The sequence below is a fragment of the Tachysurus fulvidraco genome, chromosome 4 (assembly GCF_022655615.1).
Source record: "Tachysurus fulvidraco isolate hzauxx_2018 chromosome 4, HZAU_PFXX_2.0, whole genome shotgun sequence".
NCBI classification, from domain to species: domain Eukaryota; kingdom Metazoa; phylum Chordata; class Actinopteri; order Siluriformes; family Bagridae; genus Tachysurus; species Tachysurus fulvidraco.
In genome coordinates this window covers 22,914,177-22,939,459 of record NC_062521.1, presented here as the reverse complement: position 1 = coordinate 22,939,459, position 25,283 = coordinate 22,914,177, and the positions used below count along the sequence as shown (strand labels likewise).

The following is a 25,283-nucleotide window of genomic DNA, read 5'->3' as shown; positions in this document are numbered from 1 at the left end:
GTGGATTTTTGAGTATTAAAACAAGCATGTAATTATAAACCTTAGATTGGGAGTATGGACTGAAATACAGCTTGTTGCTGTAGGTTTGTAGCAATCAACAAAATGAATTGACAAAACCTTGCTGTGAAAGTTTTTGGACTGAAGCTGACACAACCACAGGCTAAATCAATATTTAATGAGCTCTAATTACATCTCATTTATATTGAGAGCTCTGTTCCAGACATCCCATTGGTCCAGATATTTATTTGGCGTATGTCATGCACGGTGTGTGTGTATATATGTGTGTGTGTGTGTGTGTGTGTGTGTGTGTGTGTGTGTGTGTGTGTGTGTGTGTGTGTGTGTGTGTGTGTGTGTGTGTGTGTGTGGTGACTCGTACTTGCAGCTGCTGCTCCTTGAACATGTTAGGCCGTGGAGCATTGAGGATGTCGTCGGCCAGCTGCGCCTGACTGTCGATATTGACTGGTGTGGTGGCCTTACTGGACAGGAAGCTGTTGTAGATCTCTCTCGCCTTCTGGGATAACTAAAGTTCAAAGGTTGTGGCGTTATTAAAAGCTGATAATCATTTGCAGGAGGATTTACTTAGCATTAATGAAACCGGAAAGAGGAAAAACAACATTATTGTACATGAATGGAGCAGGAGCTTGTTATCTGCAGAATGTTCTGTCAGTGAATTAAGCCTCAGTTGAGTGCTTTGTGTGGGAGTTTTACAGCAGCAGGAATGAAGGGCTGCAATGTTTAGCTTTGCTTCAGGTGGAGGAAAAACTGGAAAGCTGCGTACCTGCTTCTTGTCCGTTTCTGGAACATGGCTGAAAATTTCACATGCTTGCCAGAACAGGATATTCTCCTCACTGAACTCCTTCTTCAGAAACTCCTGCAGAGTCAGAAAAACAACACTCCCTTTAATCATGCAGCCAGCAGAGAGACATTAGGCCAGCTGCGTTCTTCTTTAGGCGAGCACTAATGGCATGTTTAGAGCAGGGAGAGTTATATTTAAACAAAAAATCCCCAATTATCTGTCATGACTTCTGACTCTCAGAGCTAGCATTCTCAATACTTATTACTTGAATCCCTATTGAAGCTATGTAAAATTATTATTTTACTCCCTATACATAGAACGTGACTGCGTTTAAAATTAGAAACCCGGCATCCGTTCCCTGATGTTAAAAAATCTTTAAGACTGTTATTTTAGATTGAGAGATAAATGTGTTTGATTTTTGTTTAAACTGAGACGTACTGAGAAGTAACGGATGCCGACAGGGTCCTGCAGCAGACGCTCGAAGCAGACGGCCCATGCTGCAACGCGCCGCTCCGGGTGCCGTCTGTGGCACTGCACGCTGGGTAGACTGGCATTGCTGTTCAGGCTGTTGTCACTGCCACAGCCCTTTAGATCTGCACTGTTCAGCTCTGCACACACACACACACACAGTAACTGTCACTGATGCATGTTAATAACAGCTGTATAATAAGCATTCACTTCTAAAAACATTTTTATTTAGCACTTTCCAAACTATTACAGATGCTTCAAACTATCAAACAGATGCATGAAACTATTACAGATGCTTCCAGGAACCAGTGGTCCAAGTGGCAATGGAATACCAACAAAACTTTGTTAGTTACTTTGTGTGAGCTGAGAGATAAAAGATCAGTTCTGTGGAACCACATATTGTGTCATAAAATATACGAGCTAATCATATCCTAATATTCAAATGAAAGGAAACAATATAAAGCTTGTTTGGACAACAGTGTACCAGGCAGGTAGACAGTCATTTGTGTATGTAAATAATCTGAACTTCAGGATGAGGATTGCATTGTAAATGTTTGTTAAATGAACTATTCCAACGTACTAAAGACTTCAACAGCCTCACATCAAAAAGGCTGGGAAAAAAAAAACTTGCATTATAATTTCCTGCTGTAATAATACAGATCATCTACACCTTTTAAATCTTCTAATGTACATCATCAGGCACAGAGGCACAGAGAGCTTCAAGCAATACTCAGTCCAATATTGTTGCTATCATTATTATAATTAAAATGAGTCAAATTAAAAAAAAATCTCTTATCATGATACGGTTCCTCCAAATAGCAAACAAGCTAAACTGTGAACCCTTTGGAATTAACTGGTCTTCTGTGTTAATTGGTCATATAATATCATCTCATCTTCATCAAAGTCACAAGTATGGACAAACGCAATGTGCTTAAGCTAACAACACACAACACACCGTCCCATGAACATTCATAGTGCTGAAGAAACAGTAAGTTAACGCTGATTTAATGGCAGTTCGAACCTGTCACAACAACAATAACCTCAACCAAGTGTTTCCTCCGTCCCCGTTCAAGGGGATTTTTGGCCCGTTTTCCTCACAGATCTGCTTCACTGCTTCAATTTTCCTCACAGATCTGCTTCACTGCATATTCTTAGAATGTCTGTTGTGAACTGCTTTTTTTGAGGTCAGTTTACAGCATCTGTATTGTGTTTTCTAGAGGATTGACTTTATTTAGGACAATTGTCCTGCTGCACCACACAACTTATACTTGCTTTCACTCTGAAATTATCCTGCAGGATATCTTTAGGAATTAATTTTTCTCAATGTTGGCAAGTTTTCCAGGTCCTGAAGCAGCAAAGGAGCCTTGGATCATGATGCTCTCTCCACCGTACTTAATCACTGGGCTGATGTTTAAAGGGCACCACATACCAACATGACAACACGTAGAATCAACCCAAACAATTCAACCTTAGTTTCATTCGTCCACAACATATTTTCCGAGTAGCGTGTCAAGGTGGTCTCTGGCAAACTTCAGGCATGCATCGATGTTGTTTTGGAGAGCAGTGGCTTTCTTCTTAGTGTCCTGCCATGGATACCACGCCTGTGTAATGTTTTCCATATAGCAGACTCATGAATATCATGAATAGAAATGTTAAGCAGTTCCAATGATTTCTTCAAGACTTTAACTGTCACTCTATGTTGTTTTTTTTTACCTCACTGACAATTCTCACTGCGGTTCTTCCCTTTGAGTCATCTTGGTTGGACAGCCACTTCTACAGAGAGTAGCCAGAGTATTACATCGTCTCTGTTTACTAACAATATGTCTAACAGTGAACAGATGAATATCAAACTTAAAAAAAAAAGATACGAAACATATCCAATCTAGTCTCTTTAAGCCTTTTTACCAGTACACCGATGGTCTGTTCTACCAGCACAATGGAAATCAACTGATCAGACATTTTGCCAAAATGCATTGTTTTATTGCTGCAAGTCTGATATAAAATGGGTCAGGACACTTTTAGACAAATACACAATGTGCTCAATCCCTCTAAAATTCGAGTGGAAAAAGATCTCTGTCAAATGTGAGATGCTTATAAACAAGCACTTGGGACACCTCATAGACCAGAAATGGGTATGATATCACCATTTACTTTAAAGATTTAAACATTTGTTGGGAAAAACAGAACCCTTTTTGTTTTTTTGGAACTTTTCTATGAAAATATTGATCCTAGAAGGCATGAGGAAAAATGGAAATACTATAAAAAAAAAACTATAAATTCATTAACCACCAAGTGTCTAATTTCATATGAATTTCATATTAACATTCACAGTGGAGTGGGACATGACAGAGAAATTCAATGCTGAACAAGGACACAACAAAAACACACAAATTCCATTTTATGGGCTCTGAGAAAAAGATTTAACTCAACCCCAGGTTTGCTAATTTAAACTTGTATTTAATTTAATTTAATTATAAACTCAATTAGCTTTTCACATCCTTTTTTGCCCAACATATATTGTGAATATTTGAATGACAGATTTAATACGTACCAGAACAATGTGATAATTTGTTTTAAAAATGTTGTATTTGTTGGTTTCTGTAAGTTGAAGATCAAACCAGATTTTATACATAAATGCTGATGACCCCAAAGGGTGTGCATACTTTATCGTGTATATTTCTTTCATCTGTCCGTTTAGATCCTGACGAACCTGTACATGTCTCTCAGTAAGATTTAACATTAAGTCCATGTATCCAAAGTTCATCTAAACAGAGGATTGGAAACAGGCGATGTGCTGAACATTCATACGGAGAGAATTTCACCAGGCAGTAATTAGCGTTCTGTTTCTCTTTAACTGCAGAGCAGGTCTGATTCGTCCTGTTCAAAAGCCTGGCATTGCAAAGTGATTTGAGGAAACAAGCAGTGTGTACATCTGAGCCTTCGAGCTCCTGCTCCTGTTGCATCCATTCCAAAAAAAAAAAAAAAACGCTAAATATCTCAATTCTAACCCGAGAGCATCGGATATCTTTTAGCGTTTAAAATGTGTATTTTCTTGGAGTGGATTTTATTTGTAAGGAAAGTTAATCTCGGTCTACCGCAGATCACAGAACACATTTTACACAATTTTGCTCATTATCATCATTCCAGAGCTACTGGTGTTTACCAGTGCCAGCAATTATAAAGAACTATTCAGGAAGCAAAATATATTTATAGCAGCACCCAGAAGCACATGTACTTGAATATGACTTGAACTAATCAGCAAGTCTCTCCCTTTGGCCGTTCTTCTCTTACACAATGTCAAAAACAAGAAACTACATGGATAACTTTTTACTCAGAGCTGAGACTGACTGGATTAGACACACACACATGTGCATGCTTACTGGTACAAACACACACACACACACACACACACACACACACACACACACACACACACACACACACACACACACACACACACAATCCCTACCCATCTAGGCAACTACCATTTTCATACTATTGGTTAGCAGTGGTTGCAAACCTTCTGGTAATGATTTGAAGTGATTATGTTTAATTTGATGGTAAGAATTTAAATCCAAACCATCTTTTTTTATACCCGGATGGGAATTTTTTTTTTTACTTGTCAAACTATAGCATCTGATTTTTTTTAAAAACCTCTGGCTCCATTATATGCTAGTTAAAATAAATAAATAAATAGATAGATAGATAGATAGATAGATAGATAGATAGATAGATAGATAGATAGATAGATAGATAGATAGATAGATAGATAGATAGATAGATAAAGGCAGAAGACTATAGACTATGTTCCTTTTTATGATTCAGAATATTTTGTTGTTATTAAGAGGACAGAGTGTGTTATGAGTGTTAATGATATGTTATGTCACAAATATGACAAAATACAGTAAGTACAGAAAGTTGAAGACGTGTGTGTTTCTTGACTATGAAAATTGTGGTTAAGGTGTTGGACTACTGATTGGAAGGTTGAATCCCAGGTCCACCAAGCTGCCACTGCTGGGCCACTGAGCAAGGCCCTTAACGCTCAGGGGTCCACCAAGCTGTCACTGCTGGGCCCCTGAGCAAGGCCCTTAACGCTCAGTTGTATACAATATGTCTTGTATAAATGTATAAATGATAGCATATGAATCATACACAACATGACTGATCAAAAGAGTGTATTTTTTCAGTGTTTCCATTATACCTGATGTGTGTTAAGTTATATACCACAGTACAGTGAATCACACTGAAACAGCGAAACAATAGCAACAATATGAAAATGACAGTATTACAAAACATCCATATGAACATCCAATTAGCGACTTGTTGCCATAAGCAACAGTGGAGTTGGTGAGTGTTACAGAGGTATAGCACTGCTGATACCTGTAATATTCACTGATTAATAAGACTGTATCTTTCTCTGAACTGCTGTTGTTGCAACTCTGTCTCTTACCTGGGTAGAGCTGGTACGAGCCTGTATGGTGCCACCTAACAAGGTACTTCATCCCAGCAGGACGCCAGGCTTTTACATCCATGCCTCCCTACCATCACACACGCTCCCATTGAGTGCAGGACCACTGGCCATTAAACCCACGTTAAACATTCACACATCTATTCCACATTCCACATAACAAGCTGGACGTGCATTCACAGCCATGCTACACACACACACATGCAGGAAATACAGTAAGTCCAGCACAAAGCCCTGCTGAGTCGCGGGATGAATAATTGAACGCAGGTTGAAGAGGGAAACATTGATGACGGTGGCAACATGAGCCTGCAATGTTAATGAGGAGGCTAATATATCCTTCTAACCACACGCACACACACCGCAAAGTAATCATACATCTTTAGAAGGATTTAGCAAGCAATTACAATGTGATTAAGTTAGAACCGCAGTCATATACTGACCTCTACAGAGTTTCATCATCATTAGCTAATTCCTATTAAAGGCTAAATTCAGTGGCGTAGCCAGGAAGTAATTTCATGCTGAGTAAAATACCCGAATCATCCGGACAACGGATATATTGAAAATGCTCCACGCTGGTGTATGTTGGTTGAAGTGGTGCTGACATTCGGAATCTGGTGTTTAATTTGTCATTTGATGTGTAATAATCTTCCATCAATGTTGCTATATTAATAGTGGCCAGTTCCACTGAAAGTGATTACAACAGCACGCTAGTAATCAAGAACATTTGATCAGAAATAGACAGTTACACCTATAGAGGGAGGAAAGGTGACAACGTGCTGACGCAGTGTAAATACTGTCAGTGATCTGCTGTGATTTCGGCTCACAAGACTTCAGCATCTAATCTCAAATAAAAAAAAAAAAAAACAACAAAAAAAAACAACAACACCTTATCATAAGAAGACTAACAAACTCTATTTGTGTGATGTTTTATTTATTTATTTATTTCCTTGTTTAGGGGTGTTGTTCTGTGATTCGTATATAAACCATGCCCGACAGTTTGGTTCACGCGACTAGATTAATAGCAAGTTAATACTGTTTACCAAGTTTAAAGGAATAAATAGTAATTAGTACAACATTAACGTTAATTTGAAATCTTCAGCAAAGTACTCATTTACGCTTCTTGGGCATATTATTTACCATTTAGAGAAAAGAATCTCCACTTTGGGAAAGTCTTTAAGACAGACGTGGGTGAGTTTTGTGGTTTCTCTGCAACAATCCACTTTTTTGTCTTATTAACCCTAAAAGAATGTGAGGATTGCTGTTAGCTGCTGTGAGTGATAACACAAACTTGTTTGTTTCATAACATTAAATATAACAATAAACTGGTTTTTGTCTAAAGGATGACATCACTGTGGGGTAAGAGGAATAAAACTCTTCGACTCATGCTGTTTTTGGTATGCCAATGATCTGAGGTAGTGGCACTGACTTCACATCCACCCCAGTGTGCGTACAACATGAATCCACAAACAGGAACTGATTTTTAATCTTCAACCAACATGTCAAGTTCAGAAACAAGGATTAATATAAAAATAAAGACGAATATATGTATTTTTTTAACCTCTAACAAGTGTGAAGACACTAGAGAAACTGCTAAAGTCTCTAGTTAGCTATTTTCTAAACTCCATCACCTCCAACTCCAAAAACTGAGCTATCCACAACTTACTAAAGACTGGATGTGGGGACGTGGATGTGTCTCAAAGCCCAAGGATGTGTCCCAAAGCCCAAGGATGTGTCCCAAAGCCCATGGGTGTGTCCAAAAGCCCAAAGATATGTTCCAAAGCCCAAGGGTGTGCCACAAATCCCACGGATGTATCCCAAAGCCCAAGGACATGTTCCAAAGCTCAGGGATGTATCCCAAAACCCAAGGATGTGTCCCAAAGCCCAAGGATGTGTCCCAAACCCCAAGATGTGTCCCAAAGCCCAGGGATGTGTCCCAAAGTAAAAGGATGTGTTCCAAAGCACAGGGATGTGTCCCAAAGTAAAAGGATGTCTTCCAAAGCCCAGGGATGTGTCCCAAAGTAAAAGGATGTGTTCCACAGCACAGGGATGTGTCCAAAAGTAAAAGGATGTGTTCCAAAGCACAGGGATGTGTCCAAAAGTAAAAGGATGTGTTCCAAAGCACAGGGATGTGTCCCAAAGTAAAAGGATGTGTTCCAAAGCACAGGGATGTGTCCCAAAGTAAAAGGATGTGTTCCAAAGCCCAGGGATGTGTCCCAAAGTAAAAGGATGTGTTCCAAAGCCCAGGGATGTGTCCCAAAGTAAAAGGATGTGTTCCAAAGCCCAGGGATGTGTCCCAAAGTAAAAGGATGTGTTCCAAAGCACAGGGATGTGTCCCAACATTTAGGAATGTGTCACAAAGCCCAGGTCTGTGTCCCAAAGCACACAAATGGTATTTGATTTTATATAACAGCATGGCTCAGACTGTAGTTCTGACTTTAACATGACAATATTAATGCACTCACTTTAAGGCGAACTCTTAATAAAAAAAAAATCTGACATGTGAAAATAGATTTCTATAAACATCCTGTATAACAAAGAAAAACGTAATGACTGATGTGCTGATGAGTTTTATTTAGAAGACATTGATTTAACAAGTGTCATAAATGTCAGTGGTTTATAACAATTTAATAACAGCTTTACAAAGTTCACTAGCACAAGAATGTTTTAAGGACTGCAGAGTTTACACTTTCTGACTTTTTGGAAAAATTACAGGCAGGGTTTTATGAGAGAAAGTAAACGAACGAGAGAGAGAGAGAGAGAGAGAGAGAGAGAGAGAGAGAGAGAGAGAGAGAGAGAGAGAGAGAGAGAGATATGAATCACTGTTCATTATAAAAATTAAAAACGAACTTGAGGAGCTTCCACAGCATTTGATCTAAATAACAAATATGATTATAGAGACGGAGAGAGAATATAGATTATATATACATCGTGATATGATATTTTTGCCTCCCAGCCTCAGTGACAGTATAAAGGTCACTCTACGGTTTGTATGCTACTTCAGTACACCTACTGATCTGAGAACAGACAGAAACACAACCACAGACTTTGATGAGTAATGCAATAAGACATTACCTTTTCTGAACCCAATCTGTCTGCCACTGCAGTGAAAACCCCTTTGATATGCAAAAAATATAGCAGTGAAGGCTGGTCAGGTTCTTAATGTGGCACTGAATTAGCAACAACGATCCTAAAGAGTGATCCTTTGATAGTAAGTAGAGTGAGAATGGTTTACAATGTGATGGAATCTTCACCTACACAGTAATAAAGAGGTCTGTTATGACTGAGCCACACACACACACACACACACACACACACACACACACACACACACACACACACACACACACACACACACAGTTGCAAACATTTAGTAAGTAATATAACCCTTGGGGTGTGCTGTTATCAGGAAAATAATCAGACCTGAAGCTCATCATTTTCCTATAGCAGAATTCCATCAAGAATTTTATCCCTCTTATATCGCTCTATTAGAAATTTACATTTATTAATAAATCAAAAGGATCGAAATACCTTTACCTTTTTAAAGTTAAAATGGACCTGCATAAAAATGGACTTTAATATAGCAGTGCCTGCAAAACGAGTTACTTACCAAATAGCCTCTTTTCTCTCTCTTGAAGTTAAAAAGAAAAAATTGTCACGTTATAGAGAAACTGGAAGTCCTGAATACTCTCCCACTTCACCATATCAACAATTATATGCTTGACTACATCACATTCCATTCTATAATGTTTGCATCATCTGTAATGTTTGTACTGTTGCCAGGTTTATATATATATATATATATATAAAATCTTGGATCTTGAATTGAATGCCAGTCAGCTCTACAGACTTAGCACCCGCTCCCTTGATGCCTTTGTTATGCGCCAGGATGGAGCACTAACGCACACTAACGACAATCACGCCCATGTTGGCATAGTGTTCACATGTGCTAATCAGGTGGTGGGAGAGCAGAGGAGAGCACAGACAGGAACGTCTCTAGTGGCAAATAACTCTTCTTAATCAGTCTCAGGAGGAACTCAGGTACTTGTCAGATGAAGCAATGTGTTTTTATGTGTTACATGACTTGACCCTAATGCTTACCTAACACTTAAAGTCATCAGACGCTGCAAAGTTCGGATGTTTTGAACACGAATCAACACCTTTAGACTTAAATGACAATGCAAAGCAAACGGTTTCTAATCAAGAGTTATCAACCATTTAAATACAGCCAGGGATATTTTTCCTTGGAACCAGGCAGGAGTCAGTCTCATTATCTGTTTATCAGCTCTATCACACTCTTTTACCACCAGCGGAGACACAGACACTGAGAACAGACAGGACGGGAGATAAAAGGCTGAAAAGTGCTTGGGTCTGAGTAAAGATCATGCAAGGTTATTAATCAATAGGAAAGGAAAGATATGGCTCAGGAGAGCACACACATGACATAAGGACAGAAATAAGGAAAATGTAGCTCATTTTGATTCCGATGTCACGTCAGAGCATCTGAATGAAAGTAAGTAACTATTTCTGAAAGATACGTCACTGTGATTTATTCGAGCAATAAGCCACTTGAGGTGTATGTTACAGTAATGTTATCACTGATACAGAGGTTTTAGGCACAACACCGCTTCACTGATCTGGTACAAAAAATAAGCCTTCAATAAAGAATAAAAATACGTTTGTTAAAACGGATTTAAAATCAACTTAATAGCAATTTCTCCTTTAACGTTTTTATATTTATATCAGAATATTTCAGTATAAAAATCTTTTTCTGTTAAATGCCAAGCTGGATGTCAGCTTAGAGATAGCATTATGTAAACAATTGTGATGGAAAGGTATGAGACGAATAAATAAGATATGTGAATAAATCAAGCGGCATAAATCAGAGAGAGAGAGAGATAGAGAGAGAGAGAGAGAGAGAGAGAGAGAGAGAGAGAGAGAGAGAGAGAGAGAGAGAGAGAGAGAGACAGACAGGTGACATGAGAGAAGATGAGAAAAATAAATTGATGGTTACTTACCGCCATCAGAGACAGCTGCTGACTGCAAGAGAACACACAGAGACATGTGTGAGTGACTGTCCTCACCAACACACACTGTCACACTCACAGCACACACTCTGGAGCTGGGCAGACACACAGACACACACACCCTCCTCAACACCCCCCTTCCCCACAGACACACACTTCCTGTTCTACTGGTAAATCCTTCCACCTGCTAACACTGAAAGCAAATAGAGAGATGCATGCTTTCAGTGTTCCTGGCCCCACCCAGAGACCTACATCAGCCCTGCCCACATTTGCCCGGACATGTCAGTCGATCAGGCGAGGACAACATGGCAAAACAAATTCCTATGCTGCAACAGTGGGTTTCAACATTTCTAGAGCACAAAACTAGAAGAATTCATGCTGTAATGACAACCCAATCCAATATCAGTCTTTTTCATATGCTGAGGTACAGAAAGAGTTAGCAGGTTTCCTCTGATTTGTCCCTCTGGTATGTCCCCGGTGGGACAAATCGTGAACCACAGAAATCTTAATATACAGACTGATGACACAGCCGTGTTAAATTCTCAATTCTGATTTCTCAGAAGGTTTTGATTCATTTTGTATCACAGCAGCTTTAATACAAGCTTCCATAAAACCTATTCATAATCTGATTTAAAAAAATGGACCAAAAAATGTGCTGTTCTTTAAAAACAAGATCGATGAAACTATCTTTAATAGAATATTCCTTCCTTCCTTCCTTCCTTCCTTCAGTCATTCCTTCCATAATTCTGTCCTTCCTTAATTCCTTCTATCCTTCGTCTCTTTCTTCTTTCCTTCCTTGATTCCTATCTTCCTTCCTTCCTGAGAAAGTCCTTTCCTTTCTCCTTTCATCTTTTTTTTTTTTTTGGAAGGACTCGCCATGTCAGAAGTATCTAAAAGCCAGCAGTAAATCTGACATACAAATTCCTCTACAGTGCCTTGCAAAAGTATTCATACCCACTGAACTTTTCCACATTTTGACACGTTACAACCACAAAAAAAAAATGTATGATTTTATGAAATAGACCGAAAGAAAGTGGCACATACTGTAATTGTGAAGTGGAATGAAAATTATAACACACGATATATAACTGATGTTCTCTAACACACTTCTGAGGGCTTCACAGAACAGCTGTATTTATACTGAGATTAAATTGCACACGCGAACTCTATTTACTAATTAGGTGACTTCTGAAGGCAGTTGGTTTCACTGGATTTTAGTTAGGGGTATCAGAGTAAAGGGGGTTGAATAAAAATGCACACCACACCTATTCAGATATTTATTAGTAAAAAAAAACACCATTTATCATTTTCCTTCCACTTCACGATTATGTGCCACTTTGTGTTGGTCTATCACATAAAATCCTAATAAAATACATTTATCTTTGTGGTTGTAACGTGTCAAAATGTCAAAAAGTTCAGTAGGTATGAATACTTTTGCAAGGCACTGTTTTTCATCCGCCATGGGAAAGTGTGTAGCGAGGGAGATGCTGCGTTTTGTGGTTTCTCTCTATACAGTTGCATTTTTGTGTAATTCATTTAAAGGGAAAGTGAACGACTTGTTTATTGCTACTATAAAAGGAAAGATCTTGTGTCGCGAAACGTTCCACGACATTACATGGTACTATAAACGGATAATAATGTTAATTGACTAATTGTAATTTTACATTGTGCTTATTTTATAATCTATTCTTGTTTTAATTTTATCTTTATATTATGTGGTGTATTTTTGTTGCTCTATTTGCTTTTGTAAAGTGCTTTGAGACGTACTTTTAAAGGTACTGTAGAAAATAAAGTTAAAGTATATAATAAAGTATTATTATTATTATTATTATTATTATTATTATTATTATTATTATTATTATTATAACTGTAATGTTGCGTTCAATAAAAAATAAAACATTTCATTGTTGGCAAAATTTTGTGGTAGAAGAAGATTGTTTTTCTTCTCATTTTCATATCACACTACTCATACTCATATCACACAATCATGGTTTATTCCTTATAGAGGAATAAAACAAAAAGATTCAGATAAAGTGGGTGGTTTTTGGTGTAATACTGTATCCTACTGCAACACCAAAGAAGGTGCGATTCAAAAGGGAATAAAATGGAACAAATGTGTTTTCACTGACTTGTCAATAGGTCATATGCTCTTAGCCTTTAGTAGTTTATCAGATTATTACAAGTAAGTTTTGTTTTCCTGATTTGTGCCATATTCCAAAAAAAGCTCCTGTTATGTAACTTGTAGCAAGAGGCACCTGAAGTCATTTTTTGTCTGCACTGAATAATAATCCACCGGATCAATAGCTAAACGTACAGAGACGTGCTTACACCTACACTGCCGTCAAGACACTGAAGGTTTGAGCTGTACTGGAAATAAATTTCTACGATATCATTATTCATACTAGATTAAAAATAGAACTAATTTACACTCTGTACCCCGCTATGAAACCAAAACCCTAAACATGAAGAAGGCCGAGCATGAAGAGATTAATATGAAAGATTTATCTGCGTGTGTTTGTGTGTAGGTCTGAAACTCAATGAGTCACATCCTTTAGATGTAGGCGCTGAAGTCAGACAGTGACAGATCTGTGTAGGGTGGAGACAAAGAACTAGATAACAAATGACCTTGACACGAATAGTAACCACGTGTACAAGTTAAACGTATAAACAGTTACATTTCTGAATATTACACGCTCATGCACACACCCACATATCACACATCGGAAGGATCATCGTCGTCGCCGTCATGACTAAAACTGTATCTGTGTTTAGACATGCGGTGTGAATTTCCAGCAGGGGAACAAGACGTCCACCCATGCCGGCTACACGGTACTCCAACACCAAACACAAAGAAGTCATTAGGTCACAAAGAGAAATAGGAGTGAGACAGAGAAGGGGGAAAAAAGGGGGGAAAAGAAAGTCTGACCACAAAGTCCCGGTGGGCAGACAGATGGTCTGAAGAAATAGAGCGAGTGAGATGAGAAGAGATAGAAGGTGATAAGTAGACAGATATTCTGCATATTAAAACCCTTGCAGATTTTTCAGTGAGTCAGAAACTTTTCATCTCTTTCCAGAGTAAATGAGCGTGAAAAGACATTTGCCTGGAAAGACACAATCTGGTACAAATATGCATTATCCACATACATTATCTAGCCATTTACTTAAAAAAATAAAAGTAAAAAAAAAAAAATCAGGAATTTCTTCATATCAGGAGTTCCTGTTTCATATCATACATGTATACCTCATTGACCTCATTGACCTTAACGTCCCCAGGATCGACTTTTTAGAAATGTTCACATATAAAGTGACTTGACTTGTTTGTCTTTTTTTAAGGACCGATTTTAAGTTCAACTTTATTATATTTACATTTACAGTGTAAGTGATTTCAGTGTGAAAGTGTCTAACTGTACAGTATATCGGTTAAAAATGAATCCCATTTCAATGCTTAGGAGGTTCACATTGACTAGATGGGTAAATCACCTCTAAAAAAGTTTCACTATTGCTATCAGTATAAAAAAAAGAAAAAGTGCTATCATCAGATGAGATTTAGAAATTTTTGCACAGGTTGTGGTGCCTATCAAGGCCTGTAAAGGCAATAGATTTATTTGTCTTTAAACAACACTATATCATGCAAAGTTGCTGTGGATTGGCTGTTTTTTTTCTCCCCACAGTTCTCTGTCTCAAACACAACAAGCTGCATAAAGCTGAATTCAAACCCAGTTTAATAAAGGAGTCGTTTGAGTCCTGTTGATTATTTGAGATGTGCAAATAAATAAAATGGACTTTTTTTTTTGTTGGCATGACAACAGGTTACGTTCCTATTCTAATGCTTCCAATCGAAAATATGTTTGTGTATATTTATTTCTTTTTGTTGTATTTTGTATGTTTATCGGGGACTTTAAGTCTTGTGTTAAGTCCTAGTCCTCCCTGATGCTCTTCTGTTGTATCCCATTTGGGATGAATAAAGTACTCTTTTCTATTCTACTCTACTCTATTCTACTCTACCCTAGAGCTGCTTAACTGAATGTTTAATTTTTATAAACGACAAACTTAAACCTCAAAAATCTTCAAAAGACCCTTTTTTTTTGGTGCTAAAATTTCTGCCACATTAAGTGTTGCTATCTGCAGCAACCACATCACATATTACACAATTAGAGAAGAAATGGAGCATAGATGCTGAGAGAAAACCCACCTCATGAGTTCACTTCCCTTCCCTTGCATTGGCATGACCCATGTTAATCATGTACCACCCACTTCCTGCTATCCCACACTCATGATATCACAGCCGTGGTGGCTGAAAAGCAAAGCACAGCACAGCCATCATTCATTAGCCTTGGAGCATGGAAACAGGCAAATACAAGGCCATTTACAATGCAAACGCAAGCTGGCTCCACACAACGGTGTCCGGATAATAAACTCTACTTAAACACGCAACCTTAGAAGATAGTTAATCATCAGTCAGGGATGGTGAGCTTAGGATTCCTGCACATTTACAGTATAGAACTACACGCGACACAAATTATGTTAGAATTTAAATAACACAGCCCCTAAACTGTCCCCTGAATTAAGTCTGTTTTATAAGATCATTATTTGTCCCACTGTGGGAGATGATGGTATTAAACTAAGAAGCTGAATTCTATTATATGCAATAACACAGATAACACTGTTACTAACAGACCTGTGATAAAAGAAAATGACTATGTCCTTCTTACTACGTGATCAAATCATTGATCACAAAATACAGTCCTGTAAACTGGGTAGAATCTTTGCTTGTGAAAAGTACATTCTAAAAGGTAAAGAAAAAGGGCTTTGGAGTCATTTACGGCTGATGAACAAGAACGCCAGTTCCTCTGAATGTGCTTTATAATAAGAACACAGGAAGTTGTAATTGATCCTCTATTTATTTCTTTAGTGTCATGTCCCTTTTTGTTCTGTCTTGATAAAGAAGTGTTGAGATATAATAATTTAACAAGCCGCCCTTCTGTTAAATCCCATGTATTGTTTGGTTTCTTCTTGCCACTAGTGTATATGTAGCTGTAGCGCGAGTTTAATGTAATCTTATGCCATCCTTCTAGTGTGACTTTTAGACCAGTGTCATAGCAGTGCTCATGAAACAAATTCTGACACCAGAAGAACAACTGTTTTTGGTCACAAAGACACTATTAAGCACTATAAGGCTGATGATCTTAACTTAATACCAGTGATAACCTGTCCTTCCTCCACAATTATACAGTAAGCCAAATGAGATGAGCCCTTATACAGTAGTCTTACTGTTTTAGTCATTTGTTTTTCTTTTCACCTGGCCTCGTACTCCATTAGGGTCTGAAGGGTGATTCATACTTCATGTAAAAAATGTTTTTGAGCACCACACCAAACAAGTTTCTAAAGCACAAGGACAAGGATCTGAGTCATCTGAGTCCACATGGCCTCTAAAAGATGTGGTATAGATATAAGAGCAGAGCCTTAAAGGTGATTCCTCTATGGATTGAATTTGGTTGTCTAGCACATCCCACAGATGTTTGATTGGACCGAGGTCTGGAGAATTTGAAGGCCAATTGAACAATCTCTGTCATGTTCCTCAAACCATTCCTGAACATTTTTTGCTCTGGGGCAGGCCATTGCCATTGCAGAATATGTTTAGATGAAGGGTTGAACTTAATCTGTAGCGATGTTAAGGCCTCCTTCTTCCTTTGCATCACAGGTCAGCATGGGCAATCTGATCGGTCTGCCACTACGCAGCCCAGTACACAGTAAGCCGCGATGCCCTGTGTGTTCTGCCACCTTCTTATGATAGCCAGCATTAACTTTTTCAGCAGTTTGTGCTACACTAGAGCGTGTGTTTGGGATCAGACCAGATGGGATAGCCTTCTCTCTCTAAATGAATCAATGAGCCTTGAGTGCCCATGACCCTGCTGCTGGTTCCCCGGTTGTCCTTCTTTAGACCACATTTGGAAGTTACCACCACATAACAGGAACACCACACAGGGCCTGCTGTTTTAGACTTGCTGGGTCAGAGCCACAGGTGGTTTTAATGTTATGGCTGATTTGTTTAGATGAGTGTACAGGTAACGTTTCCTCTGACAACCAATACTCAAATGTGATCATCTGTTCACATCAGTTCATAACCTATCTTCCAATTCCTATCCTTAATGCATCACTACTGGCCACCCACCACAGATTTCTGCTTTGTGGAGGTACTTTTCCCAGATTTTGAACCTTCACTGAGATGAGGCCGACTCTGTGAGAATCCTGAGGCATCTAGAGATCTACCAGCTCCAGTTCGACTCTGTGATACTATAGAGGAGACGCCAACTCCATGTGGTCTTTTGCATCGATACAACATTTATCAGACTGTATATTTATAATCACACCCTCCAGTGTCACCCATATGAGGATGAAGTTCCCCTTTGAGTCTGGTTCCTCTCAAGGTTTCTTCCTTTACTGTTCTAGGGAGTTTTCCCTTACCACAGTCCACAGTACCGGAGTCACCTCAGACTTGCTCATTGGGGATAAATACAAACACGTTTAAATATATCTAATATTAATCTTGAATTTTTCATTCTATTAATCTTTATATTATTCTTTATAATAACCTTTTGTTCTATGTTTATGTTCTGTAAAACTGCTCTAAGACAATGCGCTATAAAAATAAACTTAAATTGATGCCTCTAAGTGTTTTAAAGGGGTGGTAAAACACGTTTTTTCGAAGGCTTGATTGTGTTTGTGGGGTGCACTGTACAGTAACATGTGTTCATGCTTCCTTTTTTAAAAAAAATGCATTATTTTTCATATATTTTACCTTTATTCTACACTGCTTGTAAAATGGTCTGATGGCTTCCGGGTTCTATGAAGCCAGTCCCTCAAAAATAGCAATGAGCTTTGATTGGTTAGCTGGCCCAGTGTGTTGTGATTCGCTAACCGCCTAGTTAACTCTTCTCCATAGCAATATAAAATGACCATGCCCCCCCCCTAATTTAATATTCACGGAGGAGGGGTTTATGTAAATATGGGGGTTAGTGACGTCAGCAACCCTGGAGGAATGTCATGTAGTCCTTACCGGCCGTTTGCTCTAGTCTTTAGAAATGGATTTCTTTAAAAGCAAATATCTCCCTTTGCTTAAAACTATGAACGTTGTAACTTTGCAGATGTTGTTTATGCTCAAACAGGAACATTACACACTAGCTAAAGTTAGGAAGGTGAAATCGTGTTTTACCACCCCTTTAATTCCTTACTTTTAACCAAATTCACACACTCATAGAACAGTGGAAATCAGGACCAACAAAATGAGAGTAAATAAAAGCAGAAATGCCAAAGCAGTTTTCATCTTGACCAGAAGAAATGCAAGAATGTAAATAAAACAGATGCGGAGCAGAGAGTGGGAATTTTAAAAAGAAAGATGGAAAGAGGGGAAAGTGTGAACCTCTTGTAGTGTTTTCTCCTTTAAAGGAAAATGAGTAATGGGAATATCTTTGTCAGCAGTTATTTGGTTTCAGTGAGTGTTTCTGAGCATCTCTGGGCCCCTTTATTCATGCTGTGGCTCTTCTTCGCTCCCCTTCCCCCTTCTTCATTCCAGTGGCTTGCCTCCGTTCTTCTGGCAGCACAAACACGTGACCACATTCTAAAATTTTAGTGGGATTTTCCAGTCTTCTCGTCTCTGAAGCTGCCTGTCCCTATAGATCCGTCGCTCGCTCTATGTCTGTGCGTGCTCTTTGCTCTTGTGTTTAGTCAAGTACTATCATACTTTTATAACGATTATACGTCGTATACATAATTAACAACATATGTGTCCTAAAACTAAAACTGCACAGAAATAGTTAGTTTCCCACAGCTACAATAGTACACTTTATAAGTCATACACTATGTAGTGAGCGTTAAAATGTGTTTAACCCTTTGGAGTCACAGTTAATGCCAGAGATGTGATGATATACTCTCTTAATCAGAGTGACACTAACCAATCACAGGGGCTTGTGAGTTCGTGTTCGTAAAAGAGTTTCGAAATGAGATCGGGTGTCTTCATGTGTCTTGAAGGAAGCATACGATAGCGTTCACCCTCCCTGACTGGTTTGATAGGGGAGGGCTGGCTGATGATAGGTGAGAACTAGTAAAAAGTCCAAAAGAAATTATTTAACACTGCAAATGAGGGAGAAGAATTAGAATTAATTAAGATCTGGTAAATAAATGGCCATCAAATCAGCTTCTAGGTTCCGTTCATCGCTTCTAAAGATATCTAAAAGAAGACAATACCAACTATATCTAATAAAGTATCAATATTATATCATCATGTGTTTTAAAAAGCAGTTTGACAGCTGTACAGTGTGTACTGTGTAGTTTGTAGTTAATGCACACAGCTATAAGTGTGCAGGATGCCTCTGTATGGAGGAGTAATGAGCAGGTGCTTGCATTTGTTTCTGCTGTCATGGTGACTAAAGGGTTCCAAGAGGAGCACCAGGATTACTCGCACTGAAGCCCCCAAGACACACACAAACACACACACACACACACACACACACACACACACACACACACACACACACACACACACACACACACACACACACACACACACACACAACCCTATCATATTCTTCTACATAAGCTACACGCCCATAAACCCACGCTAATGAATCAGTGGATGTAACACACAGTGCGGGTGTTAAGTCAAGTCTATGCTGTGTGAGGAAAACTCCATCACAGCCATTTAAGGAGCAGAGATTTTCTCTCTGCCTCTCTCTACTTCTTTCTGCTCTCTCTCTCTCTCTCTCTCTCTCTCTCTCTCTCTCTCTCTCTCTCTCTCTCTCTCTCCTGCCACACAAACACACACACATGCTTCCAAACACATTGTCATCCTACTCCAAATTTACGATAGTTTGAAGAACACAGGTCCAAAAATGGCAACCTTATGCATGAACTGAAAAGGTCAGCAAGTTGTGTGTGTGTGTGTGTGTGTGTGTGTGTGTGTGTGTGTGTGTGTGTGTGTGTGTGTGTGTGTGTGTGTGTGTGTGTGTGTGTGTGAAGGAATGAGTGACTGCACAGTCACACAAAGCTTAGCTTTTTTACACACTAACACACACTACACTCTGCCATAAAAGCGCTCTTGTTCAGAGAGAGTGAGTGAAAATCCAGAGTGAGAACTGCTCGACTCTAATCCTCACCTCCACTCACACAGAGACAATGAGAGAGAGAGAGAGAGAGAGAGAGAGAGAGAGAGAGAGAGAGAGAGAGAGAGAGAGAGAGAGAAGATGAAGAAAATCCTGGGATAGGGCAAGGAAGAGAAAAGAACAGAAAAGTGGGTGAAAGAGAAAAATATAGAGAAAATAATAAAAAAAGGAAAAGAAACAGGAGAGAGAGAGGAAAAGAGAAAAAGAAGAGATGAGCAGAAAAGGAAACAGGTAAGTAAACAAAAAGGAAAAAGTAAAGGGAAGAGCATAAAGGAATGGAGGAAAAGACTGATAAATATATAGAAAAGGGAAAATGGGTGTAGATAAGTAAAGAAAAAAAAATGAGTGAGAGAAAGAGGGTGTAGGGTGAGAGATAGAAAAGAGGAAGAACGTGAAGATAAAATGGGAAAAGGAAGAGAGAAGGAAAAGAGGACAAAAGAGTGAGTGAGTGATAGCACAGACAGAGAGGAAAAAAGAAGAGGCAGAAGGAAAGATGAAATTGAGCAGGGCACAGATTAAAAAATGGGACTAATGAATGGAAAAAATAGAGAAAGGTGGAAAAATGATAGTAAAAGGATGGTGCTGAGTATGGGATAGGGAAAAGAGGAAGAAAGAGTGTGTTCGGGACTGACATACAGAAAGACAGAGCTAGAGAGTAGAACAAAGAGACGGATATCAAAAGAGAACAAATGAAAAATATATAGAGCGAGAGAGACAGAAATTCTATAAACATCAAACGCATTAACAACATTTACTTAATACTTAGAGAAAAAAGTATTACAAGATGTATAAAGATAATAAGAGAGTAGAATCTAGTACTACTGCTGCACTCACTAGTACTACTGCTGCACTCACTAGTACTACTGCTGCACTCACTAGTACTACTGCTGCACTCACTAGTACTACTGCTGCACTCACTAGTACTACTGCTGCACTCAATAGTACTACTGCTGCACTCAATAGTACTACTGCTGCACTCACTAGTACTACTGCTGCACTCACTAGTACTACTGCTGCACTCACTAGTACTACTGCTGCACTCACTAGTACTACTGCTGCATTCACTAGTACTACTGCTGCACTCACTAGTACTACTGCTGCACTCACTAGTACTACTGCTGCACTCACTAGTACTACTGCTGCACTCACTAGTACTACTGCTGCAATCACTAGTACTACTGCTGCACTCACTAGTACTACTGCTGCACTCACTAGTACTACTGCTGCACTCACTAGTACTACTGCTGCAATCACTAGTACTACTGCTGCACTCACTAGTACTACTGCTGCACTCACTAGTACTACTGCTGCAATCACTAGTACTACTGCTGCACTCACTAGTACTACTGCTGCACTCACTAGTACTACTGCTGCACTCACTAGTACTACTGCTGCACTCACTAGTACTACTGCTGCAATCACTAGTACTACTGCTGCACTCACTAGTACTACTGCTGCACTCATTAGTACTACTGCTGCAATCACTAGTACTACTGCTGCACTCACTAGTACTACTGCTGCACTCACTAGTACTACTGCTGCATTCACTAGTACTACTGCTGCACTCACTAGTACTACTGCTGCACTCACTAGTACTACTGCTGCAATCACTAGTACTACTGCTGCACTCACTAGTACTACTGCTGCAATCACTAGTACTACTGCTGCAATCACTAGTACTACTGCTGCACTCACTAGTACTACTGCTGCACTCACTAGTACTACTGCTGCATTCACTAGTACTACTGCTGCACTGAGTGGCACTAGTGCTGACCTAACAAAGTGCTATACTAATGATGTACTAGTAATACTGTTGTACTAATACAATTTGTATTGAACTAACTAATACTAGTGCTGTACTAATGCATTCAGTGATGTAATAACTAGCACTAGTGCTGTATTAACTAATACTAGTGCTGTACTAATGCATTCAGTGATGTACTAACTAGCACTAGTGCTGTACAAATACAATCAATGATATTCTAACTAGCACTAGTGCTGTATTAACTAATACTAGTGCTGTACTAATGCATTCAGTGATGTACTAACTAGCACTAGTGCTGTACAAATACAATCAATGATATTCTAACTAGCACTAGTGCTGTATTAACTAATACTAGTGCTGTACTAATGCATACAGTGATGTACTAACTAGCACTAGTGCTGTATTAACTAATACTAGTGCTGTACTAATGCATTCAGTGATGTACTAACTAGCACTAGTGCTGTATGAATACACTCAATGATGTTCTAACTAGCACTAGTGCTGTATTAACTAGCACTAGTGCTGTACTAATGCATTCAGTGATGTACTAACTAGCACTAGTGCTGTACGAATACACTCAATGATGTTCTAAATAGCACTAGTGCTGTACGAATACAATCAATGATGTACTAACTAGCACTAGTGCTGTATTAACTAATACTAGTGCTGTACTAATGCATACAGTGATGTACTAACTAGCACTAGTGCTGTATGAATACACTGAATGATGTTCTAACTAGCACTAGTGCTGTACGAATACAATCAATGATGTACTAACTAGCACTAGTGCTGTATTAACTAATACTAGTGCTGTACTAATGCATTCAGTGATGTACTAACTAGCACTAGTGCTGTATTAACTAATACTAGTGATGTACTAACTAGCACTAGTGCTGTATGAATACACTCAATGATGTACTAACTAGCACTAGTGCTGTATGAATACACTCAATGATGTACTAACTAGCACTAGTGCTGTATGAATACACTCAATGATGTACTAACTAGCACTAGTGCTGTATGAATACACTCAATGATGTACTAACTAGAACTAGTGCAGTGCTAATGCAAAAATAAAATTTTACTAAACCTAACATGACTCCACAAAGAAAGCCCTGGATTGAGTGGAAAGAGAACACAGAGAGAACGCTCTGTTTCAGCAAAGCTCGAATGAGGACTAAAAGGAAAGTAACAGTGAGCAACACTGAGATTTTTCCAAACAAAACACATAACACACTGCACCTAGAGGAAGGACCGGAACGTTCCGAGCCAGGCGTCCGTGCACAAACCCATTCTGCTGTTTACTTTTGAATTTCAAGTATGAACAGTAGTTGCTTTTGAGGGACAGTTCAGTCTGCTAGGAGAGCATGAAGAGAGAGAGAGAGAGAGAGAGAGAGAGAGAGAGAGAGAGAGAGAGAGAGCAGTGAAGAGAGTGAGAGAGCAGTATAGAGAGAGAGAGAGGTGAAGAGAGAGAGCAGTGAAGAGAGTGAGAGCAGTATAGAGAGAGAGAGAGATGAAGAGAGAGAGAGCAGTGAAGAGAGTGAGAGAGCAGTAGAGAGAGAGAGAGAGGTGAAGAGAGAGAGAGCAGTAGAGAGAGAGAGAGAGAGAGAGAGAGAGAGAGAGAGAGAGAGAGAGAGAGAGAGAGAGAGGGGTGAAGAGAGAGAAAGATAGAGTTAGAGGGGGAGAGGGAGATAGAGAGAGACAGAGATTTTTTTTCTCTGACAATCCATCAAAATCAGAACTCGTAAAAGTTTTATTCAATTAATTGTATAAAAGATATTTTACACACACAGACACACACACACACACACACACACACACACACACACACACACACACACACACACACACACACACACACACACACACACACACACACACACACACACACACACACACACACACACACACACACACAGCTGGCGCCAGCATGCAACTTGTGCAAGTCCAGGTGTGTCCACAAATCTGAGAAAAGTTTTTCTAGAGTTTTATCATAAAATCTGAAGGATTATTGTAATAATTAGAGCCTGGTTTTAAAACAAGAAAAAAAAAAGGACTAAAACAAAATCCAGACATTATAAAAAGTGAGACAGAAAGAGAGTCAAGGTGAAGAGGTGAAAGACGGCTTTATGAAGGACTGAAGCATAAACTAGCAGGTATACTCACAGCTGTAAAGGTGGAGACTCGTTTGAATGAAAGCCTCTTCTTTAGACTCATAGTGCGCTTACGGATGTGTGTGTCCTTCATACGGCCGAGTAACTAACACACACGGACGCAGAGCCGCAAATGCCGGAGCCATGCCTCGAGCACACGCATGTCTGAGCGACTCATTCCTCCACAGCAAGAGCCAACACGCTCGCCTCACACCCCTGCACGCACACACACCCAGTCACAGAACTGCCATCACTTACTCATGAGGAAGTTCCATTTGCTGGCGTCTCTATGACAACCGAAGCTCACAGCGGGAGGCAGGAGGAGGGTTACGGATTTAAGTTTTGTTAGTGATGAATCTGGTGGAGGAAACTAATTTGTTCTTGTCTCTCCTTCCGTCTAACAGAACCGTCATAGAATGAAATCAGCACAGATTAACCGTCGCTCTTTCTCTCTCTCCAGGGGACGACAGGAACGCTCGCTCAACTGTTCTCCATCTCTGGCTCCGTCTCAACGCAAATAAATCCAGCATCCAAAGCCCAGAAAGCCCCTTGACTGCCATCGTAGCGCCTCACTCGCACACTCACACACTTTAAATAAACATCTGTCTTCATTTCCAAAGGGAAAAATCTCTGATCGCTGTGCTGGAGCTGATCGTATGCTTATGAAGGCCAAAAAAAGGCTGTCGGCTCCGCAGAGAGACGCACGGGGGACATGTGAAGAGCTTGGAGAAGAGACGTCTGGGTTTGGGATTGAACTGACTATCGAAACAGGCTCAAGTGGCGGAGAAACGTCCGAATCTGGGCGTGACGTAGCACCGGTGGCTGGAAAGCACACTGGATCAATAAGAGCCGAGGGGTTCAGCAGCGTCCGAGTGAAGAACAAGACGTTCAGACCCAAAAGCTGCATTTGATAGGTACCACATGCTACGATGAGCTATTTCCTGTCCCTAGAAGTGGGGGAAGAAAAGCCTCAAAAAACATTCAGCTCTCTCATTTCAATCTGGAATCTATGAGAAGAGCAATGAAAGATGGTTTTGATTCTTCTAACATTACACACACAATCTTTCTAGACTTGTAACCCTTCAGACTGACTACATAACAACTCTAATAAACTAAATATCAACTTTCACATGTTAAGTCAAGCAAAGACATGGATTTTCCAGCTGGGAGACTTGATACGCTGCAATTACTGAGCAATAAATAAATAAATCCGAGGACATTTTTGGTTCGAGGGGGATGACGTGTGGTTTATCTTGTCGAGACACAGCAGACGTGCGGTAAATGTCAGAATAATTTAACCTCAGTAATGGCGGCTAAATATCCACCATCCAGGGTATAATTCAAGCCGGGAACTAAAAATACTGGACAAGGACGTTGCATATTTATGGAACAATTGACAACAGGATGTTAAATTAGGAGAAAAAACTATAACACAGCCACAGATTGAAGTG

General features: G+C 39.4%; 1 protein-coding gene across 3 annotated transcripts in view; it reads right to left on the bottom strand.

Moving 5' to 3' along the window:
- rgs12b (regulator of G protein signaling 12b) overlaps positions 1-25,283 on the bottom strand; it is a 64,839-nt gene that overhangs the window by 12,214 nt on the left and 27,342 nt on the right. For all 3 annotated transcript variants that reach the window (XM_027145897.2, XM_027145895.2, XM_027145896.2), the window contains exons 5-8: positions 10,748-10,769; positions 1,235-1,404; positions 779-871; positions 377-520 (exon numbers count right to left, since the gene is read on the bottom strand). In XM_027145897.2, coding sequence (XP_027001698.2) covers positions 377-520; positions 779-871; positions 1,235-1,404; positions 10,748-10,769 — 429 coding nt within the window. The remainder of the gene's footprint in view (positions 1-376; positions 521-778; positions 872-1,234; positions 1,405-10,747; positions 10,770-25,283) is intronic.